This window comes from Pezoporus occidentalis, unplaced genomic scaffold (genome assembly GCF_034315485.1).
Source record: "Pezoporus occidentalis ecotype Australia unplaced genomic scaffold, CSIRO_AGI_Poc_V1 ctg21, whole genome shotgun sequence".
In the NCBI taxonomy this organism is placed as follows: domain Eukaryota; kingdom Metazoa; phylum Chordata; class Aves; order Psittaciformes; family Psittacidae; genus Pezoporus; species Pezoporus occidentalis.
In genome coordinates this window covers 5,221,437-5,241,616 of record NW_026913964.1, presented here as the reverse complement: position 1 = coordinate 5,241,616, position 20,180 = coordinate 5,221,437, and the positions used below count along the sequence as shown (strand labels likewise).

Genomic DNA, 20,180 nt, shown 5'->3' with positions numbered 1-20,180 from the left:
ACAGGTAATAACATGGAAACCAAAATTTTCATGGTGGTGCGCATTCTAGCACCTGGCAGCTTTTTGAGCTACAAAGAACTATCATGAGCAATTTAATGAAAGTGTGCTTTCCTAATGATTGTTATTTTAGAGTAATGGCAGCCAATAGCTATGTAGTACACAGCACTTGCTCTTTTGTCCCCTCTCCCCCAGTGGGATGGGGAGAGAACAGGAAGAGCAAAAGTGAGACAAACCTACAGGTCACGATAAAGACAGTTCAGTACATGAAGAAAAGGGGAAGAAAAAACAAGTGATGCAGGACAATCACTCTCTACCTCCCACAAACTGACTGATGCCCAGCCATTTTTTGAGCAATGCCTACCTCTCCCAAAATCCTTTCCCCTCCTTCATTGCTGAGCATGACATGACAGACATGGCATACGCTTTTGGTCTGAGTCAACTATCCAGGTTGTGTCCCTTTCCAACTATTGACCACCCCTGTCTACTTGCTGAGGGGACAGAATGAGAAAAAGAGAAAGCCTTGACAATGTGTAAGTGCTGCTCAACAATAGCCAAAACACTACTGTGTTATCAATGCTGTTTTAGCCACAAATCCAAAACAACTCCCATACTGGCTGCTGTGAAGAATATTAACTCCATCCCAGCTGGACCCAGTACAACAGCACATAGTTATATAGGAAACTCACTGTAGATGAATACTAAGATTTAGATCAATTGGATCATTTGGACAGTTTTTATGCATGAAAATCAAGTCTATAGGGTTTTTTACCTTCAAAGTGTCCAGACATTTGATTTATCATGTTAAATGATCTGCAGTTTCCAATGCAGTGTGACATTTTATTGTTTCGCTGATGACAGCAAAGCAAATTTCATGGGGCTAACAATTTATACAAATTGTTCATAAGTATCATCAACATCAATTTAATCTTTTTATTATTCATGTTATCATACTATCTAGAAAAAGATAAGAGCCCTGCAGAAAAAGGCCATGAATAGAATACATTGTAAACGTTATAAACTGACACTTTGTGTACCATAACACATGAAAATTTATTTCATTACCTGACACTATCAGAATCTACTTTCTTGAAATGTGAATTTCAAAGGAATAGAAATCAAAATAACAGAATCTTTTAAACTAATTAATAAAGTTCAAGTGCAAATAAACAAGTATTCACAATAATACACATCAGTGCAAGAAGATGTGAAATCAGAAAACAAATAATTCACTTGGAATACCATGCATTTTGAAAATGGCTTAACTAACAAGAATAAGTTTGGTACTGAGTATGGAAATTGGTGTTTTAGAATTGTTAAAGACACAGAAACTTAATTTCTAATCTACTCTCATATGCTACTGGAATGAAGTCTTACATTTCATACAGACTGATTACAAATTTAGAACTGTTTTACTTCTTAAAAACATCTTACAATAAAGCATATAGCAACAGAGGGTATAGAAGTTCTCATAAATTAGGTACACACAGTAAAAATTAATTTTGCAATTTCAGACATTTATACTTTTGACTCTGATTATTGAATAGGCTTTATAAATAACCTCAAAAGGTTTTAGCAAATTACAGAGTTTCAGAAATTCTAGAGGAGGTGTGTATCCTGTTCTAGGCAGAGATATACTCAAGAAAAATAGACCTACCTAGAGCTATACATAAAATATGAATGTTCTGTTTTTTCTACATTATAATATTGAGTTACTTCTAACATAACTCTATGCTTTGAGATATAATATTAAAGTTAGCTCTATAAAAATAGTTCTTATTACTTAATAATTGACTTCATATATAAAAGTAGCAAACAGAGGAGAATATATACAGTGTAAAACATTATTCATTTGCTTTTTATTGTATTGTATTAATTTCAAATTTTAAAAATGCATACCTAATATGACTGCAAATTATTTCACATGGCTAGAGTCCATTATTCTCACATAGGAGCATTTTTGTCTTATAAAAAAATATGTAAATATTTCACTGCATGTCCAGTATACTGGAATACAAAAAAATTCCCAAAGCAAACAATGTCACACCTATCAAGAGATCTTTTTTCCATGGTATCCATTAAGCAAGATCTGGGAGCAATGGAATCAATGAAACTTGGCCTACTGTGCCAAATCGGTATTTTAGAGCTAGTTCCCAGATGGATTCATTAATGATTAATTAAGGGTTGAGTTCATGATACAGCCTTTTTCTCCTTGGAAGGCCAATAGGGTCACTCTTGTCTATTTAGCCACATATTTTTATTAAGTTTTTAGGAGCTTAGTATCTTAGAATCTCTTAACTCTGTCACATTTGGTCAAAATTGGCCAATGCATTAAAAATTATTGGCAGGGGAACAATCAACAGGCAGTGTGATCCCATAAGCCTTGTTTCCTTTACCTCTTCTCTAAATTAGAAAATATCACATTCTTAACATGGGATTTTGCTATGCAATTTTTTTTAGATTGTTTAAAACATGGTATAGACATCTTAAATCCTTTCAAAACAATCTTCAGAACACTTGCTGCCATGAGGGCTTAATCATGCTTCCCTTGAAACAGTCCTTACAAGTTTATTTTCCTTTGCAGTGGTACAATTTTTTTTTTTTTTTTAAACTAAGAAACCCACATCCAGTGATGAACATGTACAAATGTTTCATTCATACAAAGAGTCCCTGTGCAGTCTTGGGAAACCACATAACAAACAAACAAGTTTGCCCACAAGTAATCAGGAATATTAGTTATCAACCTGTATCTTAGGTACTGGGCAAGGTCTAATTAACACGGACCACACAGAAATTCTTTAACATTATAAAAGATTCAGATTTTTAGTGTTATCAAAACATAACGAATTGTAGACATTTATACACACACAGAGGCACAGAACACCAGCAGAACACATTCAAGCAACACATTAGAGAAAGTGTTTATTAACATAGGTAATAAAAAACCTAGGAAATTATGTTTTCTTTTAAAAGTGATAACGCTGTCTATAAAAGTGCCAGAAAAAGTGTTGAAGGTCATTTTACTAGAACATTAGAGCTAGCTATAAAGAAAAGAACTTTTATATTTATTTTCATAAAGTCCCATATGTCTTAAAATTATGTTTCTTGGTCTGATGCTTCTACTGTATTCTGTGAGAGTGGACTTGTAAGTTTAGACTATTTTTTTTCAGTTAGCTTCTACATAAAAAGGTAATTGCTTCATTAAAATTCAGACTAGAATTAGTCTTATTTTCCCATGATCTGGAGTTCTTAATTCCAAAGCAAGAACTAGCATTACATTTTATAATTTATTACAATTAAATTATTTGAAACTGCATTCTCTTAAAATGCAATCAAGCCATTAATCTCCTATTCTTCCACATTCGTGGTTCCAGAGAATAAATATTTTTAAAAGCTTATTATACTTAAGCACTCTAGAAATATATTCTAATTCTAATTTCTTTTTAATAAACTGTTATAATGTTATGGTCTAATTCCAAGATTAATCTTTGAGATGATTAAATGTATCTAAACAGTTTATGGAGCTGAAAAATTAGTTCTAATCCTTTCAAACAGAACAAGATTAAATCCAATCCGTTCGTTTAGGAAAACTATGCAGATTATCTGAAGCTACAATCTCCTGTTGTAAGCAGAAGTAAAAACTTTAAGAATCAGCGTATTTTTATAACAAAAAACCCACCAACTTTTTAATAGTTGAATGATTATTAAAACCAACAGGAAGCAGGAGGTCTTGTCAAAAACCTAATATATATATATAAAAACAATATATTAATGGTGAACCAACATCTAATCTGGTGGGTAAATAATGAATTATACAAATATAATTAAACTAATTCCAGAAAAGCTTGTGAAATCTGTGGCCTGAAAACTTTTAGAAGAGAAAAGCCATAGCATTGCCTCCTCCTGTGGAACGATAACAATGATTTATGAAGCTATAGTCATTTCTGCTGATTGAGCTCAGTCAATATTGGTTTCACATGATCAGCTAAAGTACAGCAATACGTGATGTGTAGTGGCCCCACATGTTTGAACACACTGGGACATGCTCTTCTAGGTGATCCAAGGGATGGGGGTGGAGGGTTAAAAGTTGCTGCTTTGTTTTCCCTACATTTTCCCCTCATTAGGATACACTCCTCCTGCAAAGTAAGTCACTTCTGGTGGTCGGGAGCAAAGTCTCATTGTAAACGCTCAGCAGGATAGTGGCAAAGCTGAGATTAATTCTCCATAGATTTATATATACCTTTCTCACTGTTGATTGCTTGTACTGTTTCAAAGGTGTGTATGTTGCCTTTTTTTATTGCTGGTTACTGACTTTATTCCAGCATATGGTGGTTGGCGCCATGACACAAAGTGAACATTTTATACTAGAATTAAAGTGGATATTTGACAGTTTCTGTCAGAAAGTTCAGAGCAAAGAATTTGTGAGACAAGATTTATTGCATATTTTATATGGGACACATCTGTTTCTTTGCTGCATTTCTGTTTAAATAAAAAACGCAATGAAGGTTCTTTAAGAAACAAAGACTGTCAATAAAAAGCATGAACAGAAAAACTACATTACTGAGAGTGAATTTAATCATTCTGACCTTCTAAAAATGTGCTGCATGGAAGTATGACAGTCACCTTCCCCTTTTTGCTCTGATGTATAGACAGGATGGGGGAGGAGAATTCCAACACCAAACTGATTCTCAAGTACACAGCTACCCATATTTACACGTAAATCAAATAAAAATTAAAATCAAATTAAATCTAAGTATTGATATTAAATATTCACATTTAAAAGCAAGCTGAAATATTAAGGTGGATTTTTGCCTATTTCTTTTTAGCATCTATAACTGCATTTTAGTGATGTGAAATGCGCCAAATAAACACTGCTTGTTTTGAATATTTCTTATAAAACTACAGACTGGCTATAACAAGATAGACAGCAAACTTCTCCACATTTATCTATTGACATCGCTGCACCTGATATTGTTTGGTCTCTAAAGTTCAATATTTTAATCTTAATCATACCTGGATCAAAACTGAATTTGGAGAACACCTAGCAGTTAAAGAAAATTAAAAAAAAAAAAAAAAATTGATGTCTTATACAGGAGAGAAAAAAAAATTTCAATAAAACTGAATTTTTAACCAACAATCTTCCTGTTTATAGATTGTTATTTAGCATGAAACCCTAAGATTTAGCTTGAGAAATATGAAATTCGAGTAGGTAGAATTAAATAAGAAAGAACAAGTACAATACAAATAAATTATATTGCTAAAAATCACATGTTTTTATGAAAAAGCATACATGTCTTTTTTTAACTTCTACTTAAAGAATACACCAATAGAAAAATCACCTCTGTTGGACTACCTACATTCCACACAAATAGTTATGATAGATGGTAAATAATACATATATATATTGTAATATAGGCTCAATTTTCCAAACAAAAATGTAGTAATTTCCTTTACAAAATTACAAATATTTGTCAAATATTTAGATATTATTTTTAACTGAAAGTTATTCTACAATTTAGACTTATGCAGGAAAATTTATCCAGTTGCTAGTGTGAAAGGCCTGTGATTTGAAACATAATATAAAGAAGAAGCAAGCTTGGATGTGCAATATTTCTCCTTCATGACACAAATAAAATCGAGGATACTAACTTTAAGAAAGTATTTTGTTAGGATTCTTTCAATCAATAATTTTACAAGAAACATCAAGCTGCATTTAAGTATAAGGAATACATTTTTTCTGAGCTCGATTTCTTTTCTATAAACACATAGAAGACTGTATTTAAAAAAATAAAAGTGTCTCTAAGTTTACAAATAAAACCCCTACTGTTCCTCTTATAGGAAAATGAGGATGGGAGAAATAAAGCATGTGTGACACATTAGGCCATTTATTTCATTCCTAGAAAGCACTGAGAGAAAAAGAGTGTATGCAAAAGAGTAAAAATCTCCTACTGGTGTAATTTAACACTGGAAAGATAACAAGAATTATTATTGCACCTACCTGCTCTGTTTTCTTTTTTTACTGCTTGCTTATTTTCTGTTGAAGTCTATGCTGGGAATACCCAGATTTCCCCTCTACCCCCCAGCGGATGTAAACATTTTTAAATGTTCATGTCGATCCTTATTTAAAGGGAATAAAAGAAAATGAGTAGTACATAATAGGACCAGCGAATGTGAGTGCAGTAGCTAAGCCACGACTGCAGACTTTCTGCTCATTGTCCCTTTGGGCCTTTATTACCTTACTGTTAATGAGGTACCTCCTATCTCTTGGAAATGGCTTTTACTCAGCAATAATAATAGTATTATAATATGTCCATGAAAAAGGCAGACAGAAGAACAGAAACACATGATAATGATCATTTAACTGAAATCCTAAAGTATGGAGGTAATTTCAACTGACCCGTTAGTAGAGGAGTTAAATATAATTGAGTATTAGTTGGAGTTTTAATGGACTACCATTTTCATTCAAACTTACCTATCAAACCCACAAAAAATATTTCTGAGGATGGCAACACAAAACTTTATATGTAAACTCATTCTCCTGCAATAACCCAGTTATAATGAGCTTAATTCCTTTTTTCTTTTTCTCATTAGAACAAGAAAGTGTTGAATGGACTTTAAAAATTATATTCAGTGTAAAACCAAGAATATACTTTGGAATTTAATGTGTTTGCACCTATAATGGCACAAGATTCTTTACATCAAATATTTAAGAGGATGAGTTATTTTACAACATTTTTAGAAATGTTATCAAATGTTTGGATTTTTTTATTTGAAATTTTAATTCTTGAAACAATTTACTTCATTCACTTCAAAACCAAACTAGTGTCAAACTACATTAAAATGAGAAAGGACTGGCACTTAAAAGGCAGGAAAGTCAAAGTTCCCCTACCATGATTTCAATCAGTCAGCTGTCCTGGGGATTCTCTGCCTAAGAACTACCCAATTACATGTAAGGAAAGAAGCTCTGATGAGAAAAGCTTAAACAGTCTTACACATAAATACACCTTATCCAACTCCCATTCAATTCTAAGTCAATGCTGGGTCAGGCATCTGGTGCAAAATTCAAGGTAAGGAAACATATTATAAATATTTACTGATAAACTGTACTGAGAATTCTATAGATAAACAACCCAAATACACCTTTTTTTTCAGCATTTTTTCCCTTTAGCATTATACTCTTTAACATTTAAAGTTTTCTGCTTTGCCAAAGAAGCTACACTGTTGTGCCAGTTATCCCTGCCTGTCCTTGGGCACTAGGATCCTCTTTGGTACCAAGTTCAGTTCCAGAGATAGCAACACAGTGAAGGGAATTTTCAGATTGCAAGACAATCTCAAGATGAAAGACTTTATACACATGCTTTGTACAAATAGTTATATCCTAAAATATACTATACAGTAGCTGAAAAGAAGTCCTTTGATAAATATTTTTTAGACATTTTCAAAATAGCTGACTTGGGAAAAAAGTTTAGATGGCTGAAAAATCCTGATGCTAAAAAGTCTGAATTGATTTACATGCCATGAAAGAAGTACTGATCCAATTAATTCCATACATACATCTCTTAAGAGAAATAAAACTACTGATTTCTCCACCTCTGTCAGGGTGTTCACAAAGCAGCAGAACAAAGGTACATTTTTAAATATCTTGCCCTGGCATCTGGAGTTTTTAGGCACAAAGGTATCACAGAATAAGTTGCAGGAGAGGTTGAATGATGACCTGAAGTCAGACTTTCTTGAATTTAGGAGGAGTCTGTCTTTTATCATAGCTGTAATCCTAAAACATGGTTATCATCCATATGTTTTTACTCTGTCATTTTCCAGTTTTGAGAGCCTAGTAGCAACCTGGTGCTTTGTCTTTTAACTAGCTTCGAATTTCTGAGATTTGTCCTATGAAGATTGTGATTGTTATTTTTGTTCTCAAAACAGATGAACCTGCTACATCCTGTTCAACAAGTTTGGGTGTCAAATTTCTTTAACTTTTTTTCTTAGAAAGAATCTTCCTTCTGATGGCTGTTTCCTGTCTGGCCTGCAGGTTTTACCTGTTACCATTGCTTAAAAAAGGCAAATACAGTTTATACCCAATCCAGACAGCTCAAATTTCCTGAAATTTTCAGCATGTAGTATTTTTATCAATCATACTCAAAAGCATTAAAGCAGAATATTCATGTGCTTGCACACGTACAAAACATAATTGAGAAAAAAGATCAACATACAGAGAAATTCTACAGAAATGCATATCAGATTAAGCGTGTTACTGTCATAACCAGTTTGTATTATGATAGCAGTGAAGGGTATTTCTAAAATTAATCCAAAGATTATGGTATGAAATTACAGAGTCCAGGGGACAAGCATTAGGTGAGAGTGACTGGTGTGATGGTAGGTGTTAAAGTCTTTGAGAGCAAGTCTGTTTGGGCCTCTCATCAGTCATCAAGTGCATTAATCTCTTCAATCCTTTCCAATTCTTGACTCTGCTCTTTCCTTGCAGTAATATATTCCATATATTCAAGCACTTGCTCATAGGTGATATAATCTAAAGTAATAAATCAGTATCATCCTGATATCCTGCAAGTAAAGCTTTGACAGGGATTTAAATTCTATTAGCTCACTGGCTTGGAATATCAGCACAAATAGGGTAAGACAAGGATGCCAACAAAAGGGCAAAAGCAGACAAACTCTATGCTAGTGGAATTGACTGCAGTACAAAGAATAATGACACCAGAAGATAAGTAGATAAACAGGAGATCATCCAGCAAATTCATAAAAATATAGTGAAGACAAAGAAAACAGCTGGACTAAAAGAACACCCTACTAGGATCCCTGTGAAAAAACAAAATATGTAACCTATGGTTCTGTTTACGTGTAAGCCTATTATATGGGCAATGGAAGAAATACAGTGGAATTGAAAAGAAAATAAAGGTTCAATGAGAATTTAAAGAGAATGCTAAGCTCCCAGCAGCTGATAGTGATTATATTAAAGGTATCAGTAATTCCAGGTATAGATCTTATAACTACTGTATACATCTTCATTTTGTATTAAATCAGTCATGGTAATTCAGTATAACACAATCAAATTGAAAAGAAGATGGAAGGAACTGTTGCCTTTAAGAGATTCTTTCCTTGTCTTCTAAGAGATGATGACATTGCATTTTTAATTTGAAGTCCTTCTAAATTATATTCATATTATACTAAGTCATAATATAGTAGAACTGATTATAGCAATTTGATGTATATCTATTTCTAAAATGATCAAATGGAAGTTTCCTAAAATGTCATAGTTTTAATTAACATCAGTTTTCAGGACTTTGATGTTGGTAATTCTTTTGGTAGTGTAAGAGGAAACACTCATTTTAGAGCAAATTCTTGTTCTTTGAATCAGCTCAGTATCAATACTGCATTAGTTAGAGGCATATGGATACAATCACATTCCAGGACACCTTATTTGGTGTGTTATGGACTTGAGGCTATTGTCTGACTATACAATCTCAGTACCACAGCAATAAGGTTGTGTGTTGCAGATTCATGCCAATTTATGTAAATCACTCTTTCATCTGTTTAAATACAATGATCTTTGAGTGATGAAAACAGTTGTGACTGTCACAAACAGTTTGAAAGATTAAAGTAATCCTGCTGATGGCAGTTTTATAACAGCGTTCCAGATCTAAACACAAACTTTGCCCGGTCTGTAATGTCATTGCTGGGAAGGATAAAAAGTTTTATGCAAACATTATCACTGCAAGGAAGTATGACATATTTTTCATGTTTGACACTGGACATAAATATCCTCCCACACTGTTTAATGTGAGAACCGCATATGTGTGGCAGAGATAATAAAACATCTCAGTGAAAACAAATGAAGGGCAAAAAAGAGTTATGATAAGTAGTACAGAAAATAAAGCTTTGAAGTGAAAAGTCTTTGTATTTGTACAGTTTATTCACAAAAGGAAGAATCAGTATTTGATATGCAGACTGGATAGTCACAGAATCTGTAAGATTGTCTGATATAGAACTGGTTATCTTTACAGAAATATGATTTTTGGTTGATAGAAGCAGCTTCATAATTGCAGTTAAAAAAAAAAATCAGGAAAACTGTAAGATCATTATAAGTGCTATTGCTTTTCTGCTGCTGTTTACACACCATATTTTAACAAGCAGCTGTTACTTAAATGAGATGCTCTTAAAAATTATTCTTTATTTTCCTGCTTCACTTATTCAGCATTAAAATGTTCAAGAGCTTTACAAATATAATAGAACACAAGTATCATAATCCAATATGTAGTTTAAGGTAGAGGAGTACACTAGTGGGAAGACAAGTATGTGCCATAATTTCATCTATAGTTTCAGAATATTTTTCTTTCTTTCTGTTAAATTCTTTTTGGGGAGACAAGCTGTATTTTTATTGCACACAAACTGCACAGAAGTAAAAATTTAAATTATTTCTTAAGGATTTTTGACATTTTGGGAAGTCATTACAGGCAAGCTTTACTAAACCACTATGAATTAGGACTTAAAACATAGTCCTTTTATCTGTTTTAAAACCAGCAATATACTGTTGTCAGACTATTATAGGAAATAAGTGCCAATGTGTATTTCTTGATAATCTTTGACAATATTAAAATTTATAAAGGCATATCCTGTTGACAGGAAGAGAGATATAAGAAGTATTATTGTATTCTGAAAATGGTGCTGACAGTAGTGTCTTGGAGTATTCTTGACTTCTGATTCACTACTATTAAATGAGATTAGCATCCTGCTTTGATTGAAAAGTGGTAGAGGTTTGAGTTGGAAAAACATTTTTGCTGTAATATAAGAAATTATATTATCATCTTCCTATACTCAAAAAACATAAAGGGCTATAAACTAGGTAAAGAAGGTTGTTTTCCCTGGGTTGATACAACAGATGCTATTAGACAAAGAGAATAAATTACCATGCACGAGTACCTATAGGCCAAGAACAGCATTTAAGATGGCATATTTATATACTCAGGAACAAGTAGGAAATAATCAACAAGAAACTGGAAGTCTGACAGCTGAAATATGCTAGAGTAGAGTTGAAGAGAAGTTAGTGCATAAATTTCTTACATGAAAGTAATTATAAGATGGTATTTTATGTATTATTGACAAATAAAATAGAAACAAGTAAAGCCTGATGAAAATTAGTTTAAGATACCAACAAGTAATGTTATAATAAAATTATCCAAGTAGGGATATTAGGAATGAAAACCAACAATAATAAAAATATCTTCCTGGATGCTAGCTTGAAATCAAGCTCTAAATGATTTATTACTTCAATTATTTGGTTATAAGAAGTCAAAATTATTTCAACAAGGTTTCACTTAGAACTGTGATCTAAAACCAGTGATTCCTAATAAAGAATCAGTATTTCACCTTTTTTACTGTTGAACAAGTTTGTAAGAAAATACAGAATTGCAGTATCCAATGAGAATTTATTACTTAAACAGAATAAATTATTTTTCTGTAAATATAGTTATGAAAGCAGAACTGACAGAGATGCATGAAGACATGGACGATAAAGGAAATAACAATTCTGGATGCAGTTGCAGCAACCTACATCAAACAAATTAATGTGAAATTGCTTCAAACACCTGAAAAAGCCAGGACCATGCTCTATGCTCTTTAGGTAGACAGGTATGTCATGGAATGCTGCAAGTCCCCCTCTTTATCCTCCCTATTTTTATGTCAGAGAAAGCAGCAATTTCAATCAGAGTTTCTAGCTAGTACATTCAGATGATTTATTATTATTATATTTCTTAATTTCTTGGTGTAATCTCCCCAAGAATAATACAAAACGGAGACTAGTTAGCATGCAAGTGAAGGTGGCTAGCCTTAATCATAGAATCACAGAATTACAGAACGGAGTTATATAATTCTTTGGATCTTTGGGACCTCAGAGATCATCTAGTTCCAACCCCACTACCATGGGCAGGGACATCTTCCACTAGAGCAGGTTGCTCAAAGTCCCATTCAACCTTGATCCAGGTTGATCAGGATCCAGCTTTGAACACTGTCAGGGATGGCGCAGCTTCTTGGGGCAACAGGTTCCAGTATCGCACCACCCTCACAGTAAAGAATTTCTTCCTAATATCTAATCTGAACTTGCCATCTTTCAGTTTAATGCCATTTCCCCCATGTCCTATCCCTACATGCCCTTGTTAAAAGTCCCTCCCCAGCTTTATTGTAGGCTCACTTTAGATACTGGAAGGCTGCTCTAAGGTATCCTTGGAGCTGTCTCTTCTCTAGGCTGAACAAACCTAACTCTCTCAGCCTTTCTTCATAGAAGAGGTGTTCCAGCTCTCTCACCATCTTCATGGCTTTTCTAGTAGAATTTAGCTCTTATTTTCTTTCCCACTGTACTACCTCAATAATCCTCTACGGTGCATTCCAACAGGCAAATGAGTAAATGTGGATCAATGCTCCTATTCTGCATCAGAAATACTTTTAAAAGTACAATAGATACATTCCCAGGTAGCTACTGCAGCCTGGCTAGAATTATTACGAAGAAATCAGCCAGCGGTAAAAATCAGATTTACTGACATTTTTCCATGTGGTTGCTAACCTATTCTGAAAAATGCACTACCTCCTGACATAACACTGTGGTGAGTATCTTGGCCTATAACTCTGCTTTTCTATTGTACAGTTCCATAACTGCAGAGTGTTTATCTTTTATGCCATATAGGACATACAGCAGTTGTAGCAAAGAATGAACTTAATCAATGTTTCCTAAATGCTAGGCTAGAATTCTAGACACAGGACAATTTCTTTTACTATAGGATTAACCTCAACAGATGTACTCTATTTGACAAATCCCTCCCTCTCCATCTTCCTGTTACCTTGGACACTTCAGTGTACCATGTGCCTTTACCAAATAGCTTTGCTTTCCACCATTAATGATTTTCAAAAGCTGTTGTCTTGACATCAGACTACTTGCTTCCCAGAATCTGCTGTAAATTGATTCCTTTAGTAGCAAAGTCTTCGCCATCAAGATACTTTATTCTTAGAGAAATGAAGAGAGGCAGCCGTGCTTTTCCTATGCTCAATTCTATGAAGCAGGAAGACCTTTTCATTTGCACATTCTAGTTTATATGGAAGGAAATTGAGCCCAGATTAAGGTTTTTACATACTTTCTGACCTGGAACCAGTGTGTGAGACAGCTTCATATCAAAAGAGGACTTTTCTTCTAAGCAATTCTGAGCAAGAATTTAATAAATTAAGGACCATTCCAAACGAAGTATTAATTTCACGATTTCAAAGTTCGTTTTGCATACCATGGCAATTTAAATGGAAAACATTATGAATATAGTTCTGAAAAAAAAGTCTAAATCATACAGTAAATCCACTGGAAATACAGTGAATGTATATTAATTTATAGTAATTCTTAGGTCTCCGTATTATAGTAAAACTAATAAAATTTGTTAAAAACAACATCATTAAATCTACTAAAGACTACTGCTACTTTGAGGATAATCAAAGCCCTTTTCAAAAGGCATGGGTGTACCAAATACAGCTAATGAAGTATTAACACAGTTTACACATGGTGTCTTTCATGTGGGAATCACAGAATACTTGACAAAGATTATCTTTCATTACAAAAATAGCAAGAATCATTATTTCACATTTTGTTTAGCTACTTGACATGTGATACTAGAATAGTGAAGTGCTCTCTGAAATAGAGATTAACCAACTATACTAGTATCACATGTCAAGTAGCTAAACTGGGAATAGAACCTAAGGGTTCTGGCACCTAATTCCCTGTTGAAGGCACTAGGCTACATTACATCCAGTTACACAAAACAGCACTGACATCAGCAGAAGTACAGTTTATCCCCTCTAGCATTTTAGAATGTCAGTCTCCATAACACTCTCAGTGTTTTTTGTTACAACACAGCAAGTATTATATTTAATTGGTATTAATTGTAATTAGGAAATGTAAACAGTTCAGTTTAAGCAAATCAAGATGGGTTTTTTTATTACACTATTTCCAACTCCGCATCAACTAGAAATGATGGGAAAATGTGTGTGTGAGAAAAACCTGAATATCTATGAGTTCCAGCCCTATTTTCAAGCCAGAAGTTTCAGAAAAGCATCTGAGCTTTGGATACTTGCTGTGAGCTGGCAGAAAGATAACAGACATTTTTTTCTTACATTTGCTTAAAACAGCCACAACTCTTTTTTTAAACAAACAAAACTGAAAGCAGATGCTTAACTGATGCTCAGTATTATCAGTTAACTCCTAATTTCAGAGAAGCAGCTGAGTTTGCAGACACTTACCTAAACTGAATCTTGGAGCCTGACATTTGTCCAGTGCCTGTTCTAGTACCATAAATCAAGATGGGTTTCTGTGTTATTTTTCCTTGTCTTCAGGGTAGAATTTTATAAGATTTTCATTGTAATGCCACAGAAACTACCACCCACCAGGTACTGCGTTGCCTTTAAATGGGGAGGGGCTGTAGTGGTACACATTTGTTATTCCTTCTACTGTTTTTAGCTGGTGTAGAGTTCAACTTTCTGCATAGCAGCTCTTCATAGCACATGTATGGTGCTGTGTACTGTGTTTCTGACCAAACCAGTATTGGTAACACACCACTGAGTTATTGCTGACCACTGCTTGCACAGCATCAGGGTCTTCTCTATTTCTAACACTGACCCCCTACAGTAGGCTGTAGGTTCGGAAGAAGCTGGGAGGGTCCACAGGTGAGACAGCTGGCCAAATTGACCAAAGGGATAACCCATACCATATGACATCAAGCTCAGCAATAAATCTGGGGTAAGAAGGAGGAAGCAGGGGAAGATCAGAGTTACGGTGTTTGTCTCCCCAAGTAGTGGTTACGCATGATGAAGTCCTGCTTTCCTGGAGATGGTTGAACACCTGCCTACTGATGGGAAGTAGTGAATGAATTCCTTGTTTTGCTTTGCTTGCACATGCTTTTGCTTTCGTTATTAAATTGTCTTTATCTCAACCCATGAGTTTTCCCTCTGTTACCCTTCTGACCCTCTTTTCCAGCCAGCTAAGGGGGAGTGAGTGAGTAGTTGTGTGGTGCTTAGCTGCCTACCAGACTAACCACAACAGTCCCCAAAAGATCTGGGGTGTAATAACAGAATCTGCCATATGGTCGTGGAAGACACCATTTGGTTAGGGTCTTGGCAAGACCCAGGCAAAATTGAATTATGGTCCAGATTTACACATGAGTCTATAATTCTGACTGCTCTGACTGGCTAGTAGTGTGGAATGAATACAGTTTCTTTCTGAGCTGCTCTAACAGGGTAATTCATACAGTACAATGAATCAATCCATACAAGTTACAGTTACACTCATCTGCTATAATACTTTGGCAAGCAAGATTAAGAAGCATGCTGGAGATACAATGGTCCTGTAGAAATACATATATTACTATCTCAGTCTTATTGTCAATCTGTAGGTGATAATTTCCAATTAGATAAATTGGAAAGGCAATGCAGCTGTCCTGCAGTGACATTAACATTTCCATTACGATTTCTTGTTTTACAAGTTCTGTGGCAAGAAATTTTAATCTTTAATACTGTCTAAATGCATTTGCAACTAAAAGAAAAAATATATCAAATAAATATATCCATTGAGTTCCATGGCCTGGGAGAAGGGTGAAGGAGAATATTAGTTTCTTTAACAGTACAACAACAGTCTGCTACTTTTAAAATATCCTCTTTTCATTTATCAAAGTATTTAATAAGATAGTCTCATGAAATAAAGTTATTAAAAAGACATTAGGACAATCTTTATAAAAAGGATTAAGCTGATTCATAAATTATTACAATAATCTGAATGAAGTAAACAGTCTGCTTGGATTAGTAGATTCAGATAGTTCATTTGACTTCTCAAACAATAAATTGATAAACTGCTCACAATTTCTGTGAGAAATACTAGTCCTTTGGTAATACCTCATTCTTAACAATTCCTAATAATATCATCAGAAATGTAACACTTTGTTTTCCCAAATAGTCTGTACTACTACAACCTGGAGGGGGAAAAAAACAATCTATTCTCTTATGTGTTCTGCACAGCTCTGGAGATGATGGTGCTGGCAGAAACAGGTGACTGGGAACACAGTCTGGGAAAGAGGAGAGAGCAGGACTGTTCTTCTCAACAACAGCAAGGTGTGTTTACTGTTTTGAACTGATATCAAAATGTACTTGGTTCTCACCCCTGTTGTCTCCAGACTCTACCCTGGCAAATCACTTCCCTATGCCTATTTCTGTCTCACACGAGACAAAATCATTAGATATGAATTTGTCAGTTCATAAACCCATACTATCAATAAAAGATGCCACTACTTCATGTAGAACAAAGCAGAAAACAATCAGTAGGAAATCGGTGAGATCAAGGGAACAATTATCTTTGACAAGTGATGTCCAAGATCCATGTAACCATTATTCTTACATACACTAGGCATGTCAGGAACACAATCCACAGGAATTTTCAGAGGCAACAGATACTTAATGTAGCTTACATTATTTATAAATTTGCAAACTACTACACTATATACTACACTATATACCAATTTTATTTTTGTATTAAGATGTGATTACCTTTCTGGAAGAATTCCTCTAGTTTCCCCTTGAAGGGCTGGAGATGTTCTTCAGAAGACTCTCGGCAGACTAACTTCATTTGCTTTTCAGAGGCTACAAAAAGAAGTTGAGATGATTCTATGACATTAGTGGCATATTTCATCTAACCGAAGTAGATGTCAACACTGTAGAAGCCTACATCTAAATTAGTCACCTAGACTTACATTAGAGGAAATGGAAATCTATAAGCACTAAGGAATCCAGCAATTACATTAAAATAAAACCACCAGTACTAGTCTAGCATACCAGACAGAAAATTATATATGTGTTTAAACAGTGGAATTTGCCTTTAGTAACAACTTTGTTCTAAAACTCCACCTGTGTGCTGATTGCTGCCAGGAACACAGCCTGCCTCACACAAATTCTAGATGGTATTTAAAGACTGAAACTTTGTTTCTGCGCTGAGTGGAGGATGTCTCCTAACTGGAAGGACTAATCAATCAATGCCAATCCCACAATCAACCATTTTTCCTAACACAGATGCAGGAATTCAGCTTTACTTAAGTATTCAAATTCCAAGCCATGATATGAAACAGTAGAAGACTGTAAGAAAATTAACTTACATCTATCTGCATTTTGTTTAGTATTTTTCTGTTATTTTAAGACCAGATGTCATGCAAATTTCTAAAAGCTTCAGGTTACCTACCAACACATTTAAACATTCTAGAACTTCTAGTAAACTCTAGTAGATTCCAGCATCCACATTAATGGTGAAATGAGACTGTAACAAATCAAAAGGCAGTTACCTTCCATTTAGTAACTAACTGAATTTATACTATAAGATTTTTTTTTTCACCACAACTTTTCATTCCCAAGCAGCTAAATTTAGATGGAAATTTATTTTGGAGTTAAACCCAAGTTACAGTTTGGCGTCATGAAACATATCCACACCAAATTGCTTCCGCCATCATATATTTCAACTCACTGCAGCAAAAATTAATACAAAACTGGAAACAGAACTTCAGAATTTGTAATTCAAATGTCATGTTAACATATGTTTACAGTGCAGTGAAAAAAGTTAATGGAAGGGTGAAAAAAGATGCATACATTTTATTGCATAGCTAGTAGTGTACCTACAATGCTATTGGACCAGCAGGACTTAGAAAAAAAGTCTGCTTTTCAATTAATTGAGATCATCTGCACAGTTGTTGTTATACAAAAATTTTGAAAGATACACGTTTACATCTATGTGTACATTTTAATGTAGCATCCCTCCACAGTTCATGCAGGTTGTGGATTACGAGTTATAAAGTTTACGTAAAATGGACTAGGCTACAGTCTAAGTTTATCTTTAATCTCTAGTTTTGCAACCTGGAGCATAAGACAGACCTTTGAAAATGTTCAGAGTAAAGTTAATGAATATTTGTTTTTATGCCAGACAATAGTCAGAACATAATGTTAAACATAGCACATTGGAAAAAAAGACTTTTATTAGCTGTTCAGTTATGTGTCTTTTATAAACTAAATTAAGTAAAACAAATCAGAGGTCAGGGAAGTTTATATGACTTTTAAAGATTATTTTCTTATGATACATGCCTCTTACCATTAAAAATTTGAACTTTCTATGACTGTTATCATATACTGAATGAATATTTATGTATACTTAACATTTTTGTTTGTAGAATTAGAGGATCTGTACAGCTAATAAAGTAAATTTTAACACTTTGGAAGAAGACAGACACATTAGAATTGTATGGGCGGGGAAGAACTAGCAGAATAACAGCGACAATATTGGCAAGTTTCTGACTGGAAGGTTGAACAAAGTAGCAGTAGAGGTTTGTGGTTTTTCTTCATGTTTAAACAAATCTGTAGAAAATTATATAAGGCAATATTTAGAAATTATTTTAGATAAAGTGACGAAAATGTAAAAGTATTAGTATACGTATGTTCAGGCATGTGGTACACAGCAACAACAGAACACACACTATTATAATTACGTAAGATTGCAACTATTGCAAGTTAATAATTATTTTATTATAGTCTTCTATAAGAAATTTGTATAAATCAATAAAGAAGTAGATTTCTATGTATTATAATAAGCTTGTGGCTACAGTAGTATCTAAACTTACTCTAACATACTATAGAAAGGCATTTTCCCAAATATATGGTGTTACTAATGCACTGTCTGAAGCATTGAAAGCTTCCTAGATGCTTCCTACAGGCTTAAATAATACAAGATTTAGAAAAGTTACTCAGGTATGTCCCATGCAAATATTTAAATGACCGAGACTAGGGTGAATTTTTTTCTAAATTAAAATTGCTTTATTTAACCTTAATCAGATAATAAAAGCTACAGGAAAATATGGACAAGAAGTACCAGCATATAGAGAAAAATCTGATTTAGAATTCTTAGGAATTCTAACATCCTTAACAAGCTTATCAACATCTGTCATAATGGGAGAGGAAGACTAAGACGAAAGGCATGGAAGAGAAGAGCAAATGAGACAGATGACATACACTAAGTGAATCAGGGGACCTAATTAAAACTCTGAAAGTTTGATATAACATGAAATTAGAATTTAGGAACATCATGAAATTTGCCTGGTGATAGATAAAGCAAAGAATGGTAGAAGTGTGTTCAAAGGAATCGTAAGTCAGCTACTATGAAGGCACACTTGGCTAAATCAAAGGTTCTAATTAAAATGGCAGTTGTAATTCTACAGATTAATTCAGCTTGTCTCTGTCATTGTAATATTGGCAGAAAGCTAACACACAACACTATGACCTGCCTCAGTTCTACAATATAATCATAAGTTTCTGGTAACTAATAGTCATTGAATTTCCTGGTATATAAGTTCTTTTTTTAACAAAAAAACCCTCAAAAAATTTACCTGAAATATAGTTTTTTTGTTTTATGTTTGTTGTTGTTGTTTTTTTTTAAATTACCACATCATGCCAAACAGTAAAGAAAAAAACTGAAAAGACCTGTTCCATCAGTTGCTGTGATTCTCTTTCCTAAAAATGCTATAACATAATTGAGGGATTATTACATTAATTTTTAATATGTTGTTCTCATATTCACTAAAATGGCAGCATTTTCCTCTTTTTTTAAAAGAAATATTTTATTAAGGTTTTTATTAGAATAATTCTGAGGCAAGGACCCTATTTATAAATTCTGAAAAGCTTCTTTCTGAATAAATTTCTTTCTGAAATTTTGAGGAATCTGAAGGAATTCTGAGACATCTGACAGTACACTTCTCATCTCACCATCTCATTCCAAAAGAATCATTTGAAAAAATATACAACCTGTTTCAGCATTACTGAGTTCAAACAGATGCAAATTCTCCATTACTGTAATAAACTTTTGGTTCATTTTCTTGGTATGTGTTGCATGTTAGTGAAATTAAATGTAACCCACTACTTTGAAAATTGTTTATTTCTGAATGAGCTATTGCAAAATAAAAAAAAAAAAAAAAAAAAGAAAATACAAGCATGCAATAGTTTTGAAAGCTCTTACAAACTGTTGGATGTACATCATGCTTCACCCACTGCAAATCTTGGCCACAGAAATGGAAACCATCAGCAAAACATTAAGAAAAAGCTGGAAGCTGTTGATTATCAGTTTGCCA

The 20,180-nt window shown here is 33.8% G+C and overlaps 1 protein-coding gene across 6 annotated transcripts in view; it reads right to left on the bottom strand.

The window, feature by feature from the left end:
* FMN1 (formin 1) overlaps positions 1–20,180 on the bottom strand; it is a 189,289-nt gene that overhangs the window by 19,598 nt on the left and 149,511 nt on the right. For all 6 annotated transcript variants that reach the window (XM_062619315.1, XM_062619314.1, XM_062619317.1 and 3 more), the window contains one exon: positions 16,573–16,665. In XM_062619315.1, the coding sequence (XP_062475299.1) occupies positions 16,573–16,665 (93 nt within the window). The remainder of the gene's footprint in view (positions 1–16,572; positions 16,666–20,180) is intronic.